This window comes from Hevea brasiliensis, chromosome 15 (genome assembly GCF_030052815.1).
Source record: "Hevea brasiliensis isolate MT/VB/25A 57/8 chromosome 15, ASM3005281v1, whole genome shotgun sequence".
Classification (NCBI taxonomy): domain Eukaryota; kingdom Viridiplantae; phylum Streptophyta; class Magnoliopsida; order Malpighiales; family Euphorbiaceae; genus Hevea; species Hevea brasiliensis.
The window spans coordinates 69,232,259-69,255,756 of NC_079507.1; the positions used below are offsets into that span (position 1 = coordinate 69,232,259).

The 23,498-nt window shown below is 34.9% G+C and overlaps 3 protein-coding genes across 11 annotated transcripts; all 3 read right to left on the reverse strand.

Moving 5' to 3' along the window:
* Positions 1 to 165: 165 nt before the first annotated feature.
* Positions 166 to 6,593, reverse strand: LOC110671639 (phosphatidylinositol/phosphatidylcholine transfer protein SFH9). 5 transcript variants are annotated; one of them, XM_058136842.1, is made up of 13 exons: positions 6,441 to 6,587; positions 6,346 to 6,373; positions 5,909 to 6,064; positions 5,774 to 5,802; positions 4,511 to 4,594; positions 4,339 to 4,392; positions 3,399 to 3,476; positions 3,099 to 3,152; positions 2,696 to 2,755; positions 2,517 to 2,612; positions 1,556 to 1,657; positions 1,380 to 1,460; positions 166 to 741 (listed from the first exon to the last, which is right to left on the reverse strand). In XM_058136842.1, exons 3-13 carry the CDS (start codon positions 5,961 to 5,963, stop codon positions 427 to 429), a joined length of 1,008 nt encoding a protein of 335 aa, XP_057992825.1. In that variant the 5' UTR covers positions 5,964 to 6,064; positions 6,346 to 6,373; positions 6,441 to 6,587; the 3' UTR covers positions 166 to 426. The 5 variants fall into 5 exon arrangements, with proteins under 5 accessions (XP_057992825.1, XP_057992824.1, XP_057992822.1 ...); XM_058136841.1 differs by having other exon boundaries at positions 5,909 to 6,071; XM_058136839.1 differs by lacking the exon at positions 6,346 to 6,373 and having other exon boundaries at positions 5,909 to 6,071; positions 6,441 to 6,593.
* Positions 6,594 to 8,536: 1,943 nt separating this feature from the next.
* Positions 8,537 to 13,864, reverse strand: LOC110671638 (serine/threonine-protein kinase D6PK). Of its 3 annotated transcripts, none has more exons than XM_021834151.2 (3): positions 13,629 to 13,864; positions 11,766 to 12,851; positions 8,537 to 9,573 (listed from the first exon to the last, which is right to left on the reverse strand). In XM_021834151.2, the coding sequence occupies exons 2-3, from the start codon at positions 12,719 to 12,721 to the stop codon at positions 8,712 to 8,714; spliced, it is 1,818 nt and encodes a 605-aa protein (XP_021689843.1). In that variant the 5' UTR covers positions 12,722 to 12,851; positions 13,629 to 13,864; the 3' UTR covers positions 8,537 to 8,711. The 3 variants fall into 3 exon arrangements, with proteins under 3 accessions (XP_021689843.1, XP_021689844.1, XP_021689845.1); XM_021834152.2 differs by lacking the exon at positions 13,629 to 13,864 and adding an exon at positions 13,303 to 13,507; XM_021834153.2 differs by lacking the exon at positions 13,629 to 13,864 and adding an exon at positions 13,228 to 13,507.
* Positions 13,865 to 16,911: 3,047 nt separating this feature from the next.
* LOC110671641 (uncharacterized) lies at positions 16,912 to 21,404 on the reverse strand. 3 transcript variants are annotated; one of them, XM_021834157.2, is made up of 9 exons: positions 21,031 to 21,404; positions 19,996 to 20,181; positions 19,678 to 19,807; positions 19,471 to 19,533; positions 19,176 to 19,363; positions 18,183 to 18,278; positions 17,931 to 18,024; positions 17,354 to 17,473; positions 16,912 to 17,180 (listed from the first exon to the last, which is right to left on the reverse strand). In XM_021834157.2, exons 1-9 carry the CDS (start codon positions 21,163 to 21,165, stop codon positions 17,077 to 17,079), a joined length of 1,116 nt encoding a protein of 371 aa, XP_021689849.2. In that variant the 5' UTR covers positions 21,166 to 21,404; the 3' UTR covers positions 16,912 to 17,076. The 3 variants fall into 3 exon arrangements, with proteins under 3 accessions (XP_021689849.2, XP_021689848.2, XP_021689850.2); XM_021834156.2 differs by having other exon boundaries at positions 19,453 to 19,533; positions 21,031 to 21,402; XM_021834158.2 differs by lacking the exon at positions 16,912 to 17,180 and adding an exon at positions 17,609 to 17,674 and having other exon boundaries at positions 19,453 to 19,533.
* Between the last annotated feature and the right edge of the window lie 2,094 nt (positions 21,405 to 23,498).

Here is a 23,498-nt window from a genome sequence, read left to right on the forward strand (position 1 = left end):
AAAACCCTTGATGTTAGTAATATTTACACCCACATCACCCTTTTTCATTATATTTTAGCCGCTTTTCTCTTACATGGAAGTCAGATAAAATAGCCATATTATTGACTACAGGGCATGAGATAACATATACTGGCATGCAAATGCAATAGCTTCAGAGACAACAGATAATGCAATAGTTTTTACTCTATCATCAGAGTAAAATGGTCATAAAATGCCATAGTTATAATTGTCCACTCCAAATTGGTAATATCAATTTACAAAAATATTAGAGCTTTATCTTGCCAATCCTGCATCGAGCTGATGCAAGTGAGCACTAACGTATTGGGTAACTCAAGTACAAAGAGTTGCCACCAAAGCTGTCAGGATCAATCAGCCACCAAGAGTTGGGGATCTGGTGTGTTATCAAGGATTCGAAGTTGATATTATTCAACTTTCAACTTTAAGGCCATTTAATGAGTTAGAGAGTCCATTCAGACCCCCAAACTTTTGGAACTCGGATTCGATTGTCTTAGCAATCTTGGCATCTTCTGAGTCTGACTCTGGGATATCCACGTGGACTGACCCCTGCTTGATTGGTGAAACTGATTCTAGAAGAGCGGCTTGCTGTTGGATGTAATTGTATACCTGTTGATGGAAGTCGTGATCCAAGGAGAAACAATTGTCAGTAGTTCCGTTCCCTATGCAGTGAGATGAGCCAGATCCTTTTCTAAAAAAATGTGGAAGGGATGTATGATCCATAATCTGCGTAGAAATGAAATCAAAAGGGTCAAACTTCAGATTACTTTGATCATGGAGGAAACAGATGTACTTAGCATTCTTAAATAGATAGAACATCTGCAATGGATAAAAGAATGAAAACAATTTTAGTTGGCATCATGGATAACACCAACACAAATTACAAAAGGGAAACAAAATGAAGAAGAGAATAGTAAATCATGGACAACACAAACTAGGGAACATCATGACTAGCACGATAATATCATTATTGGCCAAGTACCCTAGGGCAGACAAACTAGCCCTCTTATAGGCAGCTGTGTTGGAGGGTCAAGGAATACCTTTTAGGAAAACAATTTGGGATTGATCGTACGAGTGCTTCATTGCATTGACAGGAATGACTTACAAAGATAATTAGTTATATAGGCAACCTCATTTGAAGGTGTGGCTTTGCCAAACCTACTTTTATTGTACTTCAATAGAATATAAATATGACATAACCACGTTTATATTAGCAATCAACCATGTAAAAATGTACTTTCAATTCATGGTTATTTTTAGATATTTTAGTGTAAACATGGAGTAAGGTCCATTTAGAAGATAAAAATAGAAGAGTGCATGCTTAGGAGAGAGTTTAGAAACAATAATTAGTTATATTTGCTTGCCTTTAGCAATTCATCTCTTCCACAACCTTGCAACACCTGAATTTTTCTCCTTGTTCTTTCTTGTAAGAGGGGCTTTACAACCTGGGAATATATTTACAATGCATTGAGCTGTTGATAGGACATGCAAAGCATTAACAGCGCTAGAAATGCTTTTCACTTGAGAAACAAGTCCAAACCTTCCAACATGCTGAAAATATATATGGGGCATTAACAATATAGTATGTCTCTGTCTTTTCTGGATAGTTCAAGTCATCAATTGTAGATATAACAGTCAATAGCTGCAATAGAAGATAAAGAAGTCAGATCAGCATAGATCTCAGAAAAACTGTTCAGAAGAGTAAACATTTAGAATTAGAGGTACATATCCAATTGTTGATAAGAGCCGATAAGTATAAATTTAAACGAAAAACAAGATGCAAGACCAAAGGTACCTCTTCCCCTTATCAAACAGGACAATAAAAACAACATGATGAAAGATTTATGTCAAATAGAGAAATTCAAAATTTAGATTTAAAAGCAAAATGCTGGGTGGAGGTTCTGTAGCTCAATGTGCAGAGCTAGTATCAGGAAAGCCATGACAAGTACAGAATAAATCTTCCTTGAACTTCACAAAGGATGCCTGGGAGAGATTTTAACTAAAACTCCAGAAAAGTTCTGAACTGGATCGATTTTGATAAACTTTTTCTCTTTCAATTTTTTGTTTTTTAAATTAACCATTGGATTTGATCAAACTGGACTGGAACTGAGGGAATCGTTCGGTTCAGTCCTAGGTACTCAGCCCTGAGGACCAGAACCGGACCACATCCATGTCTACTAGACAGTAGCACGTCTGGTTTGTAGGCATGAAGATCAATAATTGCATGAACAAAAACAGAGAAAGTTGAACCCTCATATATTATTATCTGGTTAGTTTGAAGGAAAGAAAAAAGATAGGAAGGCTTTTGAGAAGGAGAAGGACCTCTATGTTGTAAATATTTGACCTAAAACTCTTCATTTTTTGCATGATGTACTCTTATTTGTTGATGCACATGCTGCTTTAAATTTATTAATATCATCTTGTAAATGAACTTTGGTGGCTTTTATCAAACACCACTTTTACCAGTAAAAGCAGATTGAAGACCAATGTGCAAAAGGTACCTTTATTTGATTCAATGCTGAAAACTTTAAGCCAGTCATATCTAAAACTTTGATACAAGTGCTAATATGTCGCCCATACTTCTTGGTTGCAGCAGGCTACATCAAAAATTAACTAGTCAGCTTACATGACAAATCAGAAAGATGATAAACCATCATAAGTTGGCAGAGACTGTACTCACAAATATTACACGATCTCTGTATTCATTCATTTGGATGTGTGACTGCACATAATAATGCACCTAAAGCGAACAAAAGAAAAACAAAAAAGTAGACACAAAAGGAGAATGACTGTCTGTCCAAAGACCAAAAGATACCGATTATCAAATATCCTTGCAATCCAAGTCTCAAGTTACACTTTTCACTCCCATACAAGTCCCGCCGTCCCCCCCCTCCCTCACACACATACACACACACACACACACACATGCACACAAACACAACAAATTTATTCTGTAACAAGCATCTAATGGTCCCAATCAATTCATACTTATACATAAATGAAATGATCCCAAATGTTGTTAAAACAAATTTTTACTTGTATTTAAGTACAATAAATATATAATAAAGTTATAAAATCCTTACAGATGCTTTATCAAATGTGCTGAGCCCAACACCAATGGCAATGACGGGAAGACCCTAGAAATTTCAACGAATAAAAGGGAAAGAATTAAATTTGGGATCATAATTGATTTATCGACACATCAGAAGGCCTTATGAGGATTACAAGAAATTCCACTCAGAAAATCCTGAGGAAGCAAATATTTAAAATTTTCATTGGAAAAAATGACTTCTCATCATCAGCCCTCTCTTGGACAAGCTCACATATTAACAACAACAATGATAACAAGAAAAAATAATAAACTCAGAAAAACTGAAACATACCTTTTTAGTGCAACCTGATAATCCTACAAGATGTGAATCTCGAATTGCTCTATACAAATCAGCTGGAATGATTGGTTTCTGTGTATAGATAAACAAGCAAAAAATTATTATTATTCAACACAATGGACGTTGTTTTACCAATGCGGTTATTGACATACTAAATGCCAGAAATATGATGCTTGGGACATTTTATTTGTGATGCATATCCTGGACAGAAATTGGTGTCATTGATTTTTTTGCAATGCTTGGGCTAAAAGCATAATATGTATTTAGATTGCCTAAAACATTGAACCAAACATCATTTTGTGGATTTGCACAAAAGTCAACCCATGCAATCACTTCATAGATTATAGAGCAGAAGGGCTAAAGGGGATAGTGCAATTATCTAGAGATATTCACTACACATTATTGAGTTTTTGGTCCATTATACTAGTTATACTTATATTTTAGTTGAGTGCACATTCATGCAAGCATTATAGTTGTTAGATCCTCGTGGTGTTTAAAGGAATGAAAGGAAATAAACTATTAAGACATTTATGAATCCATTGGTTGTCTATTTCAAAAAGACAAAATTGTAAGCGACAGCTTTTACTCAAAAGTTATGAATAAACATTTCTATCATTTAGCTTATTTGCTTTCACTTCTTACTGATTAGAGTTCCGTGTTGCATACTTAAGGCATGGTATGGGCTTGTCCCATAATTAATTCCTTTTTAAAATCTACAAGGCTGTGCCTCTTTCTGAGGTTAAAAGTAAAAATTCTGAATACATACAGAAAAATGAACATGCCTATATCTCTATTATAGAATATACAGATGAACACTTGAAATTCATGTTGCGATTTTCAAGTCATGCACATGGATAAAAAAAAAGTACAAAATAGGTATAATGAAATGCATAATGCAGTATGTAGCCACCATTTAAGTACCAAAAGCACTCACTGCCAATATGTTATCAACCTCGTTTTGTATTCTCCATTGTAAACAATCAACCAACTGGAACAAAAAGCAATAATAGCAAAGAATAAGGAGTCAAAGACTAAAGACCAGAGATAAAAAATTTATAGGATGGGAAGCATATATGAATTCTTAAAAATATATAAATGGATCTAACCATTTTATGGGCCTTAGCAACATTCCACTCTCTTGCTTTAAGAAATCGCACCAACGTTTCATTTGGATAACCCTGGTGCATATTCTGGAGTTCACAAAACAAGCTTTAAGTTAACATTTATTTTTCTACACTTCATAAGAACCATATCAAGAACAAAATGTACACCTTAATGCAACAATAAATCATCAAACACAAAGCTTAAGCGCTGGCACAACAGGGATAAGACTAGAAAACAATGCTAACGATTCTATAAATTCTCTTTTGTCGTTAACTATCATATGAGAAGACAGGAAAGGGATTCTCACAACTCTAAATGATTTTTTTTTTTTTCTGTCATGACAATATTCACATCCCAACTTGTAAGGTCAAAACTAATTTTTTATGGAACTGCATCTTTCAGACATAATCATTTATTTGAAAGCCTAGAACTCAATCCTTCTTTATCAAAATTAGCAGAAAGGCCATGTCTATGCAATCTGATACTCCTACGTAGGAATTAGCAGCACATATCTGAAAATTAGAAGGTACAGGGTTCATCTCACACATACTACAGGAGACATCACAAAGTTTAGCCATTTAGTTCCAGCAAGTTCACAATGAATTTGAAATGTGATACTCTCAAAGACTATAAGAACAGGAACCTTAGCATTTTATGATATTTTACAGCTTAGTGCATCAAAATCCAATTTAAAGTTAACCACAAAGATTCCAAGTTGTCCTTCAGCGTGAAAAAGAACTGAAATCTTCTATTTGAAGGGAAATATGCAAGTGCATAAAAACTCCTCTTTAGTCTATCCCAGTATCAAAAACTACTATACAGATCGAACAATCCGTGTTTTTGTAATCAACATGTTAGCATCAGAGAATTCAAGGAATCAGAAGGAATGTACTGCACCTCTTTAAAAGAAAACGGTAAAAATCAATAACGTTTAGATCAGACCCGGCAACAAAGAAATGCAATAACAAATGAATTAACACCTAGCATTACACAACCATATCACCACGTCCCCAGCTCCCCTCCCCGATTTAAAAAAAAAAACAAAATCTCTACATCGATTCTGGTTATTTTAACACCAATTAGTGGGGAAAAAAATAAAAGAGCTAAACTAAAATTTAGTAACTGTGAACTGAGCTTAATCTTTAAATTTCAAGTCCCAAATTCTCTTTCTTCCCCATTGCTGTTTTATTTATTTATTTTCTTTTGTTCACAGCAACCAAAAAGAAAACAGATAAATAAAACCCGTGAAGGAAAGAAACACTGACCTGAAATGTATTCTTGAGTGGCTCATCTACTGGTAGAACCTCAGAGAAAAAGAGAAATTTGTGTAAGCAAATAGAGATGAAATCCTAAAGAAGAAAATTGAGAAAAAAAAAGTGAGCTGGGTTTTGAAAGCTGACTTTGGTCCATTAAAGATTGAAATTGCTTGATCGCTTCTTGGTTAGCAACACCCATCTCTTCTTTTCCTCTTGTTTTGCAGTTGCAGAAGGAGAAATGTCTAGTTTAGCTTCAAAGCCTTGATAAATAAAGGAGCTGTTTGTTTTAGACTTCTCTCCCTGTGCACTTCACCAAACAAAGGGAGGATGACCTTTCTTCAAAGCTGGGTTTGTTTTCTCACTTTAAATGAATAATTAAAGAAGAAAAAGGGAGAGGGAAAAAAAGGTAAAAGAAAAAATTTTGATTTTAATTTTTTAAAATCAGTGAGAAGACTGCGTGGTAGATTATATCACGGCATAAATAAACCAATTCAAGTAAAATTATGAAGTAAATTAATGGCCGATTTTATATAATTAATTAAGAGCAGCAAGGAATCTTCAGAATTTAACAATAAAGTTACCAGTGTTGCAGATTTGTCCATCTGGTTTCTGTTAAAAAAAAAAAAAGCATTAAATTAGAAATATAAAAATCATCATGTGAGGTCATGTGAGAAACCTGGAAAGTTATCCTATGAAAGGATCAAAAGTGGGAGACTATGATGCGAGGAAGTGACGACGGCATGTGGGTCTTTTTCTGGTCGTCAATGGGAAGAAGTTGCTTACTTGCTTCATCCTCTGGTACTGGATTGTTAATATAATTGCTAATTAATTTCCTTAATTCATAATTCATTTGCTTTGACCTAAACAACCCTTTGCTTGCTTCCTTCCTTGGCAAGGGACTCAAAGACCCAGGGCTCAAACACTTGACCCTCTCCCCTTCACACCTTTCTATTCTGGCTAATCCTTTTTCCAAGCTCCAAGTCCCCCAATATTTTTTTTTGATAATTCATTAATAACATTATAAGATAAGTATAGCAAAATCATTTTATGAGAAAAAAAATATAAAATATAAATAATTAATTTTTTTTAAGATAATCTGAGTAGAAAATAATGATTTTTTAAGTAATAACATATTTTTTTTTTAAATTTTTTATAATAAAAAAAATCTTTACAATACTACACTTTCAAAATTTGAATATAACATTTTTCAAGTTTAAAGTGTTACATAACTAATTTATTCATTTTTCAAACCAAGGTATTACAAAGTTTTCTAATATAGCAATTTACTTTTGGTATGGTTTGATTTTTAGGCTGTATTTAATTTAATTTTATGATAAAATTTATTTTATTAATAAATAAATTTCATAATGAAATTTATTTATAAATAAATTTTTTTATTTAATATATTTTATATCAAATATGAAATTTATTTCAAATGAAATAAATTTTATATTTAGAATAAATGAAATAATATATAATAAGAGGATAATATTATCACTCGAAATATATATAATTTTAAATTTAAAATTTATTTATAAATTTTATTAATAAAATTTGATTTATTTATAATAAATTTCATAAAATCGATTATTAAAAATTTTTAAAAAAAATTAATTTATATCAAATATTAAAATTTTAAATTTATAAATAAATTTCACAAAATTTTATTATGCCAAAAAAGCACCCTTTGATTTTGTTGATAGACTTGCTATATTATTGGCGATTTCACTGCGACAAGACCTTCATTAAAAAAAAAAAATTACATTACCATATGACAGTATTTTTAAGATTTTTTTTACAGAAAATAAAAAGACTAAAAATTTATATTTAATATCTATTAGACGAGTGATATAATTTTAATAATCAAAACTTAAATTTAGTATGCTAAATTTAGTATGATATGACTTTAATAACTAAACTAAGACAGTATTTTGAAGAGTTATACTCCCATTAATTAGAATCTATTTTAGAAACGTCGACTAGGACTATGAAACACACTAGGAAAAAGGTAAAAAAATTTTGATGAGATACCCATCTCTCTATAGTATAGACGTGTCAATTCTAGCATATTTGTTCCGTTCTTTACAATTGTTCACTTGTTTTTTTTATTATAATTTCTTCAAGATGGGAATAGATTCTCGAGTTTGTGGGTTGGAGTTAGCAAACTTTGGACTACCTCCAAATTAACTTAGAAACAGATCTCAAGATCAAGATGAGCAGAATGTTCCCTTTCTTGTGAGTCATCACCACATGCAAAAATAGTAATCCACAATTTGCGTGTGATTTATTTTTTTAATCTTCAATACCCATGTTGGTTTATATATTAACTAAGTAGCATCATAAACTAAATTTTAAATAACTTAATTTATTAATTTAGTGGTCAAATATGAAAGGCCATTTTATTTATATAAAAATTTAATAAATTCTTTACAAGTATTGATTAATAATAATAATAATAATAATAATAATTTTTTTTGGTTGATTGATAGGACGCAACAGCTGCTATAACTCAATCATTTTGCCCTTCACAATCCTTTCCTATTGTAAGAAAACTTCAGTTCTTCAAAGGAATTTCTTTTAACTTCAGTTCTTCAAAGGAATTTCTTTTTTCCCCAGAAATAGGGAATTATTAAAAAAAAAAAAAACATTATCAATGTAAAAATGAACGTTATTTCGTTGAAAATTATACACTATACATTTCATCCATGTTGGGTATTGAATGCAGGATTAAAATGAAGCCAAATCCATGTTGTACATTGAGAGCATTCACAATTTCAGATACTCAACTTCCTTCCAACACAAATATGAAAAGGTTTAATAACAACATTGAACAAACGACTATTATCAATTCAAAAACCCTAATTTCCACAACTTCAATGTTCTAGAGACTCTACATATTGGCTGAGGAGGGCGGAAAAAACAAATATAAGATCAGTTTCAAGAACAACTAAAAGAAATCAAATTCCAGATAATTGTTCTGCTCAGGAAGAACAGCAAGTGCACCTTTACCACTTGTTGATGGTGATGCTGGAATATGCTCTATTTCAGGTGGCCTAGGAATCTCAGGTGGGCTCGCGCACCGAATCAATGCCCAGTTTACACCTTCAAAGAAGGGATGTTGTTTAATCTCTGTAGCTCCTCGTTTATAAGCCAACCTATGCTGTGGCTCTTTCACTAGCAAGCCCCTAATTAGGTCCTTTGCTGAGAAGCTGACAACCGGTGACTCAGGAAATCGCAATGGCAGACCCACAACATTGAACAGGGTGGCCCGGTTCCCACATCCCTTGAAAGGAGTTTTACCAAAAAGTAACTCATACAGAAAGATGCCAAAAGTCCACCAATCTACGGCACTTCCATGTCCTTCCCCCTTTATAATTTCAGGGGCCAGGTATTCATGTGTTCCTACAAAAGACATGGAACGTGCATCAGTTGGCTCCGCAATAAGTTCCGGCAACGGGGTGACTTGGTTTCCCATTTCATTCTTGGGCTTTCGGTCTTTCCTGGATTTGCTTAAAAAGATTCTAGGGGAAAAACAGGTGGTGGGCGCAACGCATGAAGGCTGGATACAAGATGGCTCAATGCAGGCTGGTTGAACACAATAAGCTGGGTTCTTTCTCAAGTGCTCGCCTTCAGGAGCTGAAGACTTGACTAATGTTGGGCTCACTGCACAGCGGAGGGAAAGATCAAAGTCAGAAAGCATTATGTGTCCATCTTCACGGACAAGAACATTTTCCGGCTTGAGGTCACGGTAAACAATTCCAAGCATATGGAGATATTCTAGAGCAAGGAGAACCTCTGCTATGTAGAACCTGCAGATTAAAGGTTGATTAAAGGTTAAAGGACACAATGAATGATCGTTACAATCATTATCAATAGAACAGAAGGAAGCAAGTCCTTTTATATTTTTTTTTCTCTCCCATGTGATACTTGATTAAAGAATGTGAAAATCAATATGAAGTTTGCCTTTCCATTACACAGTCACTCACAGCATTATGTTCTATGTGCGGTCATAATTTTCCCCAAGTTTCTTGTCTAAAAACACCAAGCATAATGGATCATGAACCCATGCACTTGGAGCATTTAAAGTGACCAAAGTTATCCGGGAATGGGTTCCTATGTCTAGCTGCAGCAGTTTCTACACTGGCAGTAGTGCAGCCTATGAATGTCATCCCATCTCATCTTAATTCCATTACACTTGAACATATCAGTAGGCAGTCATATTAGCCCCACTGGAGAACCAATGCTAAAAGCTAAGGAGGAACTCAATGAGTTCCATTCCTCTTTGCAATTTCAGGCCATTCACAATAAGCAAGATAACAGTGCACTTTTGGCTCACACTATATCTGATAGTTCTAAACATAAAGAGAATATTGATATGCATATTAGATGTCCATGTCCAACTCTTACTGTCCTGAGTTCCTTGGTTTTATCACTAGAATGAAGACCAGAAGAAAAGGGGTATTTTGGTTTAAAATTTTGTCACTTTTCTCTCTTTCTCTAAATTTCATGGTTATGACAAGCCACATGATCTCAGCAGACAGCTGACAAAATTTCCTGATATGTTGGTTTAATTATGATATGAAAATAGCATATTATACAAAAATTAGAACAAATACAGTTCTAAATCTGACTGAGCAAGTTCAAGGTCACTCATCGTCTTATATGTCATTTGGCCTCAGGTTCTCTTAAAAGTTAAAGTTAAAAACTGCAAGAAGATGACAATATGACATATATATATATACCTTCACCTGCAAATTAAAAGTGCAAAGCTGAAGTTTACTTTCACAGTAAAAATCCAATGACTTTTCCCTCTAATTTATGCTGAAAAAAATAAAGGTGAAATAAGGAGTAAAGTCATTTATAAGAAAATTATCATATGCATTGAAAATAGAAGGAAAAGGAGCAAAAGCAAACCTAAAATCTAAATTGCAAATGATTGCCCATTAGCAGTTCAGATATTGGTGACCTTAGGCAGGTGATGGGGAAAAAGTTGTTCGGGTTATCTCTACATATGACATTCCTTGCTAGTAACTGGGAGATATATGTTCACTTAATAGTCCATGTATAAATTCAACATATCTAGCAGATTGATTCTTCCTGTTGACCCTTTCTTTTTTTCATTTTTGTTCAGGATACAGCAGATTGGTTCAAAGCAAACAAACATATCATTGGTTGCATAGAAGCTAATGCTAAGAAAAAGCAATAGCAGTAGACTCATTTGAGATGAGAATGGGCATCATATATGAATATGGAGTGGACTTTCATCACATAAGAATATGGAGTGGACTTTCTCATTTACATAGAAACCATTAGTTTCAAAGACTGAAAAATGGCACATATTATTCTGAACCACTGTTTTTTCGATAGGCCTCATTTCTTGAGAGATGCACGAGTTCATTAAGAGACAACGTTTGAATATGACTAAGCCAACTCAGTGCACTAAGTAGTCATAAAACAACTCCTTAGAACCATTTATATTTATCTCTTAATAACTCTTTTTAGCTAAATTAGTCATATGACACACGATAATGTGTAATATAGCTTCTCAACTGGTTCTGCAAAATAATAGATGTTTCCCTCTATGTATTTGTTCTATGTTCTTACAAACACACAACAAATGCGTAACCCTCACCCTAAAAATCCCATTACATTTCATATTGCTCTTCTTGTTTATAACCCCAGACCAACTCGGGTACCAACATCATCTTTCAGGATATTCAGAATATTTCCACATTCCAGCCAATTACCCAAATAGCTAAAGCAGTTCCTATATTATTGAGAACTATCTGAGCCTAATATGGTAAATCTTAAGTGCTTACAAGAAAATCAAAGTCATGATTCTGCAATAAACGCAAAGCACCTCCTCATGACAAGGATGTAGCAATGAAACTAGCAATACCATGCAGGATGACATGAGAAATTGCACCAAAATAATGCAGGGACTTGAAGATTCAAAACCTCTCAAAATTATATAGAGATAATATAAGGATAAGTTTCATACTTTACCGCCCGCTCAGAAAAATGCTTTCCTGGCTGCCTTTGTCGAAGAGTGTGCAAGTCACCACCGGGGCAAAACTCCATAACCAAACATGAGAATTTGTCAGTCTCAAAATGGGTATATAAAGTTGGAAGAAAGGGATGGTCCAAACACTGCAGTATTTCTCTCTCTGTTTGAGCTCGTAGAAGTTTCTTACGACTTGCTAAAGATGCTTTGTCCATAACCTTCATTGCAAAGTAACACTTTGTTCCACTCAATTCAGAAAGATACACACTTCCAATATCCCCACAGCCCAACCTCTTCAGCAATCTGAAATGGTTCACACCCAATACACCATCTTTTGCACGTACAGCCTGTATAGCTTCCCAACGCATATCATTGGCTTTGTGAGGTTTGTTGACACTGCTACTTAAACTGCTACAAGTACTCTCATCACTGACATCACTGCTTGTGCTCCCTCTGTTCGCACTGCTTTTCCCACTCTCAACAAAATCAGCTTTTTCGCTGATTTTGGCACTTCCACTAGTCTTTGCGATGCTGCTGGTCCCATCACTAACCTCAGCAGAACTAGCGCCAATTTCATTCTGTAAATTTTTACTTTTTTTATCAGTAGTACTTTCTGGTGAGTCCCTAGCATCACTCCCTTCAGGATCCGCACAAGTTAGCCCTTGTTTTGGATCAACAAAGGCCAAACTAGAAGATACCTTATCGACTAAAGAATTTACATTGTCTGATTTTTGAGAAATCAGTGATTTGTTGTCCTCAGTTGTCACTACAGAAACGTGTTTAGATGCAACTTGTGCACTTTGAGGTGGTTTTCTTGGGGTGACTGGCTCTGATTTGCTTGTCTTTGTAATCTGTAAAGGTGAGGGCCTGCGGAACTTTCCTTCTGGTGTCTGATTACCAATGGCTTTTCTCTGCTTTTCTGGGGAAGTCCCAGCACTGGGTTTTGAGGCCATCTAAAGAAAGCAGATTTTTTAAATAGATCAAATTGGGAAAACCCATTAGTCAACGCCAAGCATGTTAAATCCACCAGCAGTCCTGCTTGTTTTCATCTTCAAATTCGTAGACAGTAGAGTTGTAGTTTTCCTACTCTTACAGTTAAAAATAATCATAACAATCAATTTCTGCACACTGGATTTAATAGATAGTATTTTTTTCCCAGAAAGAAATAAAGAATCGAGGGTATATTGGAATGCAAAATTCATAGAGCCTGATATCAACAGACAGCATAGCAGCAAAAGGAGAAACAAATCATGCTTGTCATTACATTTAGATGATCCATATACAAGACCCTAGATTAAATAAAATTAACATACTACATGGTACAAACGTCTGTTACCAGCTCCAAACAAACCCTCCCCAATATAAATAAGCAAAAAGTTCAGTATTTAGTTAATCAGAAACTACAATGGAAAATTAGCTAACAAGCGTAGGATTGCATGCAGCCCAGATCAAATATCACCTCCAAAAAAGCGATCAGGAGACAGCAACGAGAAATTAACAAATATATCAGTAAAGTAGAGGCACCAAACTCCACCTTAAAATGCCAATCCTTTTTCCACAGAAAATAGCGAAAATTTTCTTGTGAAAAATAAAGAACAAGAGAGAATCAATCAATTCACACACAAATGCAGTTTTTTTCACTATAGTTCTAAAATATAGCGAAACCCAAAGGGGGAGAAGATAATAACAAGGTAAACAAGAAAGTCACAGATCTCAAATCAAAGACTCTTTGGATCCCGAATCCCAAAAGGACCCAGACGCTAAAAAACAAAGCAAGTGCAAAGATAAGAAAAAACCCACCAAGCAAATTAAAAAACCAGTTAAAAGTCAAGAGAAAGGGAAGCCCAAAAATGAGAGTACCTGGCTTCAAAAGATCAAAGCTTTGAGCGTTTTTGCTTTCGCAGTGGGGCTTAAAGAAAGCACTCACTACACTCATCCAAGGAATGTAGAGAAAGATAATAGAGGGCAATGTGTGAGAGCTCCCTCTCCCTAAAATGTGTGGAGAGAGAGAGAGAGAGAGAAAAGAAGAGAGACAATGAAAAAGCTTTGGCCTTTGAGAGAGTGTGTTAAAAGAGAGTTGGGTCTACCACGCAAAGAAAAGGGAGAAGAGGGGTCAAAGCTAAAGTGACTCCTTTTGGGGGTTCTTTTTTTTTTTTTTCAGTTTCCTATTTATTATTTCAATTTTCTCTCCTTTGCATGAGCCTTGGAAGGCTCCAAGCTGCCCATCATCTCATTCCTCTTGAGTTTTTTTTTTTTTTCAATTTTTTTATTTTTACAGGGAGATTGAGAAGCAAGCCCTAAAACCTGTGGCTTGTCCCTTTGGCCATTTAAATGAATTAATGCCTCTTTTGCATTATATTCTTCAGAGGTTTAAAATTATTTTTTAAATAAAAATATTAATTTAAATGTAATTAAAAAAAGTAATTTAAAAAATATTATTTTATAATTTTAATAATTTTATAATTAAAATTTATTAAATTTAATTTTAAATTATTTTTTAATATTCTCTAATTAATATATTTAAAAAAGTAATTTTATCAATAACAGTAACAGACTCTTAGTGTGTTGAATATTCATATAATAATAATAATTAAATTTTAATTTAAAAAGATATTGAGTACTTAATATTACACTCATCCCTTGTTTGGAAAAAAAAATTAAGGGCATAATTTTGATAATTTGATTGAATAGATATAAGAAACAAAATTCATCACGTTTTTTTGGGAAAATAAAATGTTGGTATATGTAAGGTTGACGGAGAGATTTCTTGTTTTTGTGTATCTGGGGCTTTTTCTACTATGGATTAGAAAACATTCTCATGAGAAACAATTTTCCAAGAACTGATAAAACAGAAACTTGGATTTGAAGAGTATGAGCAATTATCTACTTTTGGGATATCTGAATCTGAACAACCCAACTCCATAATTGTGAAGAAATCTTCATTAATACCAACAGTATCTATGCAAATGAGGAGGACTGTACTGCATGTTATTGCTTGCCAGCAGAACTGCAGAATTACATGCTTGGAATAGGAATGTTTTACAACTCAAATCTGAGTCTGACACTTCAATCTTTAAAGATAGACTTGCTTCTCAACCACTTGCCCTAACATTCGCACATCATTTAGAGTTATCCATGCCTTCTTCTCTCCATCTAATACTTATTTTCAAGTATAAAAAGTTGGGTATTGAAATTTTAATATTTTTCTGTGAACATTTTGAAACTATCTAGGATTCATGACCACTAATCTTTCTGAAAACTATAGTACCATGCAATTCTTAGAGATCTGATTTGCCAAATACCTAATCCTGTCCCCACAAAAGGAAGGGGAAAAGAAATGGAAATTGGGTACCTAGTCTTCAATGTTTGGTCATTTCCTTTCTTTGTCCCATAGACATGACATGAGCCATGACCCATGAGGGGTAAGTGAGTGGGGTTGCATCTACAAGTTTACTACTAGTAGTAGCTGCATCACTTGATTCTCAGAACTTGGATTTTGCCCATTTTTATACTTACAGGGTCGAGTTAAACCCTACTGAGCACTGATGATGGGATAGATCTGTTGGACAGGATGCTTACTTATTTTCATATTTAACAAAAAAATGTAAATTTATTATTTGATTTAAGGCTGAATGATTAAAAAAAAAATCTGAACTTTATTCGTTTTTCAATTTTAGCCAGTTTACTAATTTGGCTATGATCATATGAATGTTAAAATGTAAGTAATAAAATTAAAGAAAGAGACAAAGCACCATTTAGCCTTAAATTAGTAGGCTGAGTTAAATAATTAGGGTAGTGTGAAGCAAAAACTGGCAAGTCGCAACAGATGATCTGTCTGGCTGGTGGGTGAGATCGAGATCATCACTTTCACCTGTTAATTATAGTTTTAGCCTTTACGATTAATTTAAACCATGAGCTAATCTCAATCCATCAGTCAACCGAAAAAACCGTTCTTATTTTATGAATGAGCGGCCCGATCAACATTCCCACCACCTCTCTCTCTCTCTCTCTCTCTATAGAAAGAGAAAGCAATGAGCAAAGATCTATCATCAGCAATGTTATAAGAAGAAAAACATATTTAATTAATGTTTAGCAATAATGCATCATAAAAAGACATGTTTATAGCAGCTGGTGGCCTCTTGATGGAGGCAAGCAAAACAAATGGCATACAGTTAGTTTCATCACCTGGTCGAGAAAAGAGAGTTATTTGAAACCCTTGTATTCATTATGCATGGCATTGAATGCATCTAAGTATTCACTTTGATGGAGCTTAGAATTTGGACTAGAGACGTGCGAGAAGCTTAAGAATAACAAAGGAGGCCAGTGGGATCAAGTGGTCCGCCTGACTTGAGCACTTTAATGGTTCAATTAGCTTCTCTGGGTAAGTAGAGGTGGTGGAAGATGGGAATGGGATGGCTTAATGAAGGATAATAGGGCTCAGTCGTGGATCAATTAGCTTCATGATTTAAAACAGAGAAGAAACTGATTCAATTATTTGTCGTCAACAGTCAACATTTGATTGATCACAAACTACTGAACCAAATAAGTGGACAAAACATAATTAAAAAATAAATAAAGAAACTTGACAAATATACAAATACTATATTCAGACACCATACAAATAAAAAACTAGGTTTTGGACCACCCTTGCAAGTTCGCACATGGCGCACTTTTCCCCTCTTATTATTATAACTTTTCCGAGAATCCTATATTAGCTCATCTAGTGTTGATCTCAATAGCCTCCTTAATATATCTATGAATATTGAATTAAATTGTAGACATCTTATGGAAGAGAACTTAATATTTACATTACAAGCCATGTTCCTTTCACATTTCACACCAACGACAGCCTAGTCATGATCAGAAAGAGCTCAAGACAACAAAGATTTTGTACCTGCCTGTCGCAATGAATAAACTGGTAAAAATAGACATTTTCCTCAGGATCAAGCAAGCCAACTTTTTTTTGAAATATTACCAATATGGTTGTGCTTCAAGCAAGACAATTGAAGAGTAGGTCCTATTGAAATATGATCAAGCCAGTAAAACTATTAGTTCACAAGGTTACAACCAATACGGAATTATTCTTTCATGATACATCTATAAAGACAGTGCATAATCATGTGTTAAATCTAGAAAATTCACATTTGGCGAAACTAGGATTTTATAAAGAACAGGGCAAAATCTCGAACCAAGAGATGCACAAAAATTGATATTTCTCTGGAAGCAACATAAGATGCACTAGTTTCAGTACAGTCCTTCAATACATTCTTTTCATATCAAATAAAGAAAGGAGGGGTAAAAAGAAGATTCAAGAAAGCTCAGTAATTACACGTTCACACTTATCTTCCAAAATCTTCACAGCCTCAGTAAATAGCACTTCAGGAGGCAAAGCTCCAGTTGATTCAATAGTAACTAGTTAAAAAGAACAGATGGAAATAAGAATTGATCTTTTCAAAATCATAGTGCAAATAATAAAGCTAAAGCTAACCTTTTTTTTTTTTTTTTTAATAATAAGGATTGTAGAAAAAAAAACACACATCAATTCTTTCTAGCCCCATTTGATGCATATGGATCATGTTACTTACATATGAAATGATCTTTAACACGATGCAGTGCCACACGTTTCTCCCATTCTTCTCCCCCTCTAATGCACTCCCTACACAGTGTGCAAGCTCGTGGCCGAGCAACGGTTGCCCTCTTCTTCCCTGCTCAACAGCCAAATCACTATCAGAGACATCCATCCAGCCAAAAAGTAAACTCAGAAGATTCAAAATTGCATATCTTTAAAATTTAACTACAAACTATCAGCATCAAAAGTTGTCTAGATAAAACTTGTTCACCAGTGCAGAAGACCTAGGCAATTTTTTAGTTGGATATCAAGGAAGCATCACAAGTCATATACTCATCTGCATTTAAAAAAAAAAAAAAAAAAAAAACGTCTGAAGAAAAAGAATGCACAGGGAATGTTGAATCAGATCAACTAGAAAGTCCAACCAGAACTGGAAGTACATGTGTACACGTGTACTCATACAAATTCCAGTAGAGCACATGACCAAATATCGGGGCTTGCATTCTCTCCCACCCCAAAAATAAGAACATGATATTTCACTCCTCGGTTTCTTTAAACAAGAACATAAAACAAAAAACCAAAGGGCACTTTACCATTTCCAATGTCTTCAATATCAAATACATTAACAGGGCATTTCTTCTTAAGCTCTTCAGCTGTCTCATCTTGAACATCTTCTAATAATACAACCTACAGAGAAGGATGGGGAAAGAAAAGAAAATTTATGTAATGATTTAAAAACTTAAAAGGAAAATTGCATTGTTGGCTCTTGTGTGCATGAGTGGCAGTGTTGGTTGGGGGGCAGGGAGGAGGGGGGAGGGGGTTGCTTGTTTTAAAAGACTTCTCACCTCAGGAAGCATCCGATACCAAGCAGTGGCAACAGGAGACCATTTTGCATGTGTTTTACCCATGCCTTTAACAGCATGAGCTTCAAGTTCAATTTCCTGTAAAATAACAGTAAACTTCAATGATGAAGTAGCCTAACATAGTAACACCAAACTTTGCCAGAACAAGGAACAATAAGCAAATCTATGTTCAGAAAAATATCTATATTGTGTTAACCAGATAGCATATAGATTACGAAGGAAAAAGGGGGAGAGGGAAAAAAAAAAAAAAAAAAAGAGCTAATGGAATTTTAGATAGGTTAAAAGCTTTCAATCACCTGCTGCATTCCACTGATGAAATTTTCTAGTTAGTAACCTAAGTTGATGAATGAAACAATAAAGGAAAAGGAAAAGCAAGCACAGAAGATGACCTTCTCGCACTCCCAAAAAAAAGTTCAATTTTAAAGCACCAACCAGTGGGGAGTCTAATTTAGTCCAGGCATTAACAACTATTTCCCCATATTAAATTAGAATGCTGCAACTTTTAATTTGTTCGATAAATTTAGAAGTCTACAGCATATTCAAAGTTCCTATGTTTACTGAACATAAGTTGCAGAAAGGATCCACACTCGCATGTTTAGGTCCATTAGAGATATTGGGTATGTAAATGGATTCCTGGTTTTATACATCCCCTGTGGTATAATTCTTAAGGTTCAATAACAAGGTACCACCAATACCAATCTTTATGGCTGTGCCGTGATCTTTCCTACATATAATATAGCATAATTATCATCACCATATTTCATTAGCACAAAAATGCAAAGCCTAGCCCATTTTGCAATATTCAATCCATAAACCAGACATGGCTTCAAATGCATTTGGGAAAAGTAGCAGTCACCATTCCTTTCTTTTCTTTTTTATTCTTTAATTTTTTTTTTTTGTTGATAAGAGATGAAGATTTTATTAGAAGAGGTGAAGAAGATTGACCAAAACAAACAAAGCAGAAAAATTTCGTACCTGCCCAGGGCCAAGTTTAGCAAGTATAATCTTGTCTTCCGTTGGGCTGATTGGATTGCTCAAGAAGTTCTGTAGGGAATCTTGACTGCAACTAAATGAAGTATAGGTGCTAGGCTTTGAATCAACCTTTTCTGATTCCTTGATAAACTCACTCCCATTTGCTAACCACTTCAATTCTTCAGAATATACTGCAGTAAAAATGGCATAATCATTAGATTGAAAATTAAGATCCAAATGATTGGCTTTACATGTCATCTACAGAGCACTGCAACTCTACCCGTTCGACGAGGTTCACCTTGCTTGCAACGAACATGAAGTTTGAAGACAATGGTGTTCTTTTCATTTGGTGTATCATTCGCTATGATTAAAAAAGGAAAAGAGTAAGGAGAAAAAAGAAGAAATTAATTAATTGTCCTACATGATACAGGTGCTAAGTATGTGTATATGTGCTTATCCATCTTTCAGAAAAAGGGGGAAAAGACGGTGAAAATTCAAGTCAAACCTGAAAGATACTCAAACAGCCTAGGGTCAGCATTAATTGGAATAAGGCCCAACCTGTGAGAAAGGACTTCGTCTTGGATAAGTGATGTATTGTTTGCAATAAGGACTTTTTCAATAGCCATGGTGGGAAGCTACATGATGTTTCAAAATTTTGAAGCCAGTCATAAAATATTCAATAATGCAAAAAAGCATAAAACTAGAACTTACCAACAAAATAAAAAGTAATTCTCATTCAAAAAGTAGAATAAATAGAGAAAATCAAGCATACATGAACATCCAGAAACCACATAACCTCAAAAACAAGGCAGAATAGGCACACCTCAGAAATGAGAATCCTTCGAAATGCATTAGCAATTGATGCATCAATACCGATCATGTCAAACTCCATATCATCCTTAGTCAGTCGAATCACTTCAACTTTAAAGTTGCTGCGGAAACTATCTAAATGTATGCTATTATCGACTCCCATCGAGGCATAGGCACCAGAGTATAGAATATTATCAGTCTGCACCAGACCAAAATCCCAAATCATAAGAAATTTGAGAGACAAATAAAGCCATCAAATCCAGAGCCACACACTTGTTTAATTACAATAAGATTGAAGACAGTGACAAGAAAATCCGAGTTTCATCCTTTCTACATTTCCTTCTAAAAATGAATAAAATAATGAGAGAAACCTAGCTATTTAAGTATTTGAATTATGGTCAGTAAAGTGAAATACTTTTATACATATATTAAAAAGCCACAGGAAACCAACATTCAACATATCCATGTAGACACACATGTATGTAACCTCACTACGCTAAGCAATGCTTAAGCTCAATTCTTGTGCTTTCTCCCAGAATACTTACGATGATAAATCCATCCATCACAAAGTAAATTTCCTTTCTTTCTTACATTTTTTTAAGGAATGAATTGCACCATTCCAAAATGAATTAAATTTTTTCAAAAAAAAAGATTTAAAAAAGCCAGCTATCCAGTATAACTTAAAAAATATGATAAATTTGACAGAAAGTGAAAAAGGCTGAGCAGAGAATTACATGAAATTACTTCCACATCTATAAGTATCGATATATTGGACATGAGTCACCTAAACCATGCTCAGTAACTGTACTAAGCTCAATTAATTGGGTTATTGTTTCCCACTCGAAAGTCCCCAACAAAATTTCCCTTACGTCCTAGACTTTTCCAACTAACAAAACGGTTAATTCCCAAAAATGATATTAAAAAAGGGTAAGAGGTACAATATCTAGAAATTGAGAATTGAGGAACTTGATATAAATGAAGCCCTGCCGAATGAAGGGAATCGAGAAAATCAACAGGAAAGAAGAAGAAGAAGGTAGGTGAGACATACGTGGATAGGAGCATCTGCTTTGCAAACAACACGAGTTCTTTGAAGCTGAAGATGTGGTGGCAGTTGGCCCATTGGAACATCTGGCAAATCCCATATTGAAAATTTCTTATTTTCTTTGTTTTCTTGCTTACTCATTGTTTCTGCTTCGATGCTTTGATTGATTAACAGAGAGTTACTCTTACACTCACTCTCTCTCTCTCCCCCCGTGTTTATGTTGTGTTTTTGGGTTTGAGGGCTCAACTGATACGAGACAGAGACAAAGAGAGAAGACGAATATTGGGTTTAGGGTTTTAACAGAGAACAGAGCATGGGGGGCCGAGGGTAAAGAAAAGCAGAGATTTTACAGGCGCCCTTATGGGATTATGGTGGGTATACTAATATTAGAGTATAATAATTAATTCTTTTTTTAATTATATTAACGTAAATATACTTAATGACAGGCGTGGTAAGATTGTGGTTAAATCCAACCACAATGAAGTGAAACCTATCTATTGTATTTATACTGACGGTGACACATGCCCACATCACCCAAGGTTGCTGGTATTTTGCCCGAGAGCTTGTTGTAGGACATGTTTAACATCTTCAAACTTTTGAGACCTCCCAGAGTATGAGGAATTTCACCCGACAGTTGATTCATTGATAGATCTAGGAACGTATACATATCAAGGTGATGCTGAGGAAGGTCTGGCTTTGATGTTTTCCAAATTACTTCCAAGTTAGGGTACTCAACTGAGATGATTAAAGAAGTACACTTCGACAATGACAAGGGACGTGGTGGAAGAAGGCCAATAATGTTAATACCCAAATGAGATCGACCCTGCGGGTATTTTAGTAAGTCACATGTATAAGATAAAAGATTAAAAAAAGAACCATCAGAATTATGAATAATTGCGCTAAGATTTCCAAGACTGTTTGGCACTTTTCCACTCAACTTATTGTTAGAGAGATCAAGTATTTGAATAAGGGTCAGATTTGACAAATTGTTTGGAATGGACCCTTTTGAAAAATTATTCCTAAGATTTAAAATTCGAAGAGAGGAAATTTGGAAGAAAAAAACAGGGATTTCACCTATGATGTTATTGTCATGGAGATCAAAGCATCAGAGTCTCCCCTATACCTAAGATCTATTCAACCTGCAAATGGATTTAAAACACAATTCTATATCCACCAACCATACACCTACAATTCAATCATATCACACAGCTCCTCCTGGGCCCATCCAAATAGTCATCAATTATAATATGTAAAATTATAGTTTAGTTCTTATAATTGACCCTTTTTGCAAAAACTATCCAAATAAACTCTAAAAATTCTAAAACTTTACCCCGCGTGCCTTAGCAATATTACTAGGCTAATGCAAAAAGAATCATAATTTTTTGAGCTACCACGAATATTTTATGGATTTTTAATCCCATTTGAGCACTATAAAATTATGAAAAAGCAAGGTTCGGGTTTACCTATGTCGATTCCGAATCCGGGGACGCGCTTGGGACGTCTGACAATTGTATGGTAGCCAAAATCTCGATCCAATTCTAAGACTTTTTCGGTAGCTGGTCTGTCTAGCCCAAAATTCACAGATCCGGATAACTGTCGAATTTCCGCGAATTGAAGATAACTACACGAAGCCCACAACACGGGGGTTAGTACATAAATTTTACGGAATTTTCTAAGCTCATTTAATGATCGGAAAAATACTATGAAGTTCCGTGGGACCCACCAAAAAACGATGTCGAAAAATTTTGAAATTTATATTGCCGCGAAGCTCTTGACGAGTGGAGTGCTCTGGTACTCTCGGTTTTCTCCTGGGGTTCATGGTTTACGAGAAATCTAGCCCAAAAGTCAAAATGGGCTAAAACTTCCCGAACAAAAATTGGGCAAACTGCTCGATGGATTTTGGTGTTCTTGGTGTTTATGGAAAGCTCTCAAGGTGTAGATAGTGTTTGACATAATACCCGGCCCAATCGGTAACTGGATCGGCCGGATTTTGGTCAGGAAGCAGAAATGGCGTGCACGCGCAAAGGGAGCTTCGCGCGTCGTTTTCGGCGGCTTGGAAGGTTGGCCGGCGGTGGGGAGGCATCGGGGCAGTGCGCCGGCGAGGTGGGGAGGCTGGGGTGGCGGTTGGCCGGCGAGAGGCTGTGAGAGGAGAGAGAAAATGGGAGAGAGAGGAAGAGAGGAAAACGCGTGCGGGAAGAATAAGAAGAAGAAGAAGAAGGAGGAGGAGGAGCTGGCCCGATTCAGTCGGTCCGATCCAGTTCGGTTCGATACGGCCGGTTCGATTCAAGATACCCGAAATTGAATTTTTAATCTGCCTTGGGACAAAAAACGAGGTCCAAAAATTTCGAAAAAATTTCAGAAAACTCAGAAAAATTCGTAGACTCCAAATATATTTTTAGTTTTACCACGTGGTCTTTAAATTAATTTTTAAAAATCATCAAAGTTTTATATTTTCGAGAAATCAAACCCGATTT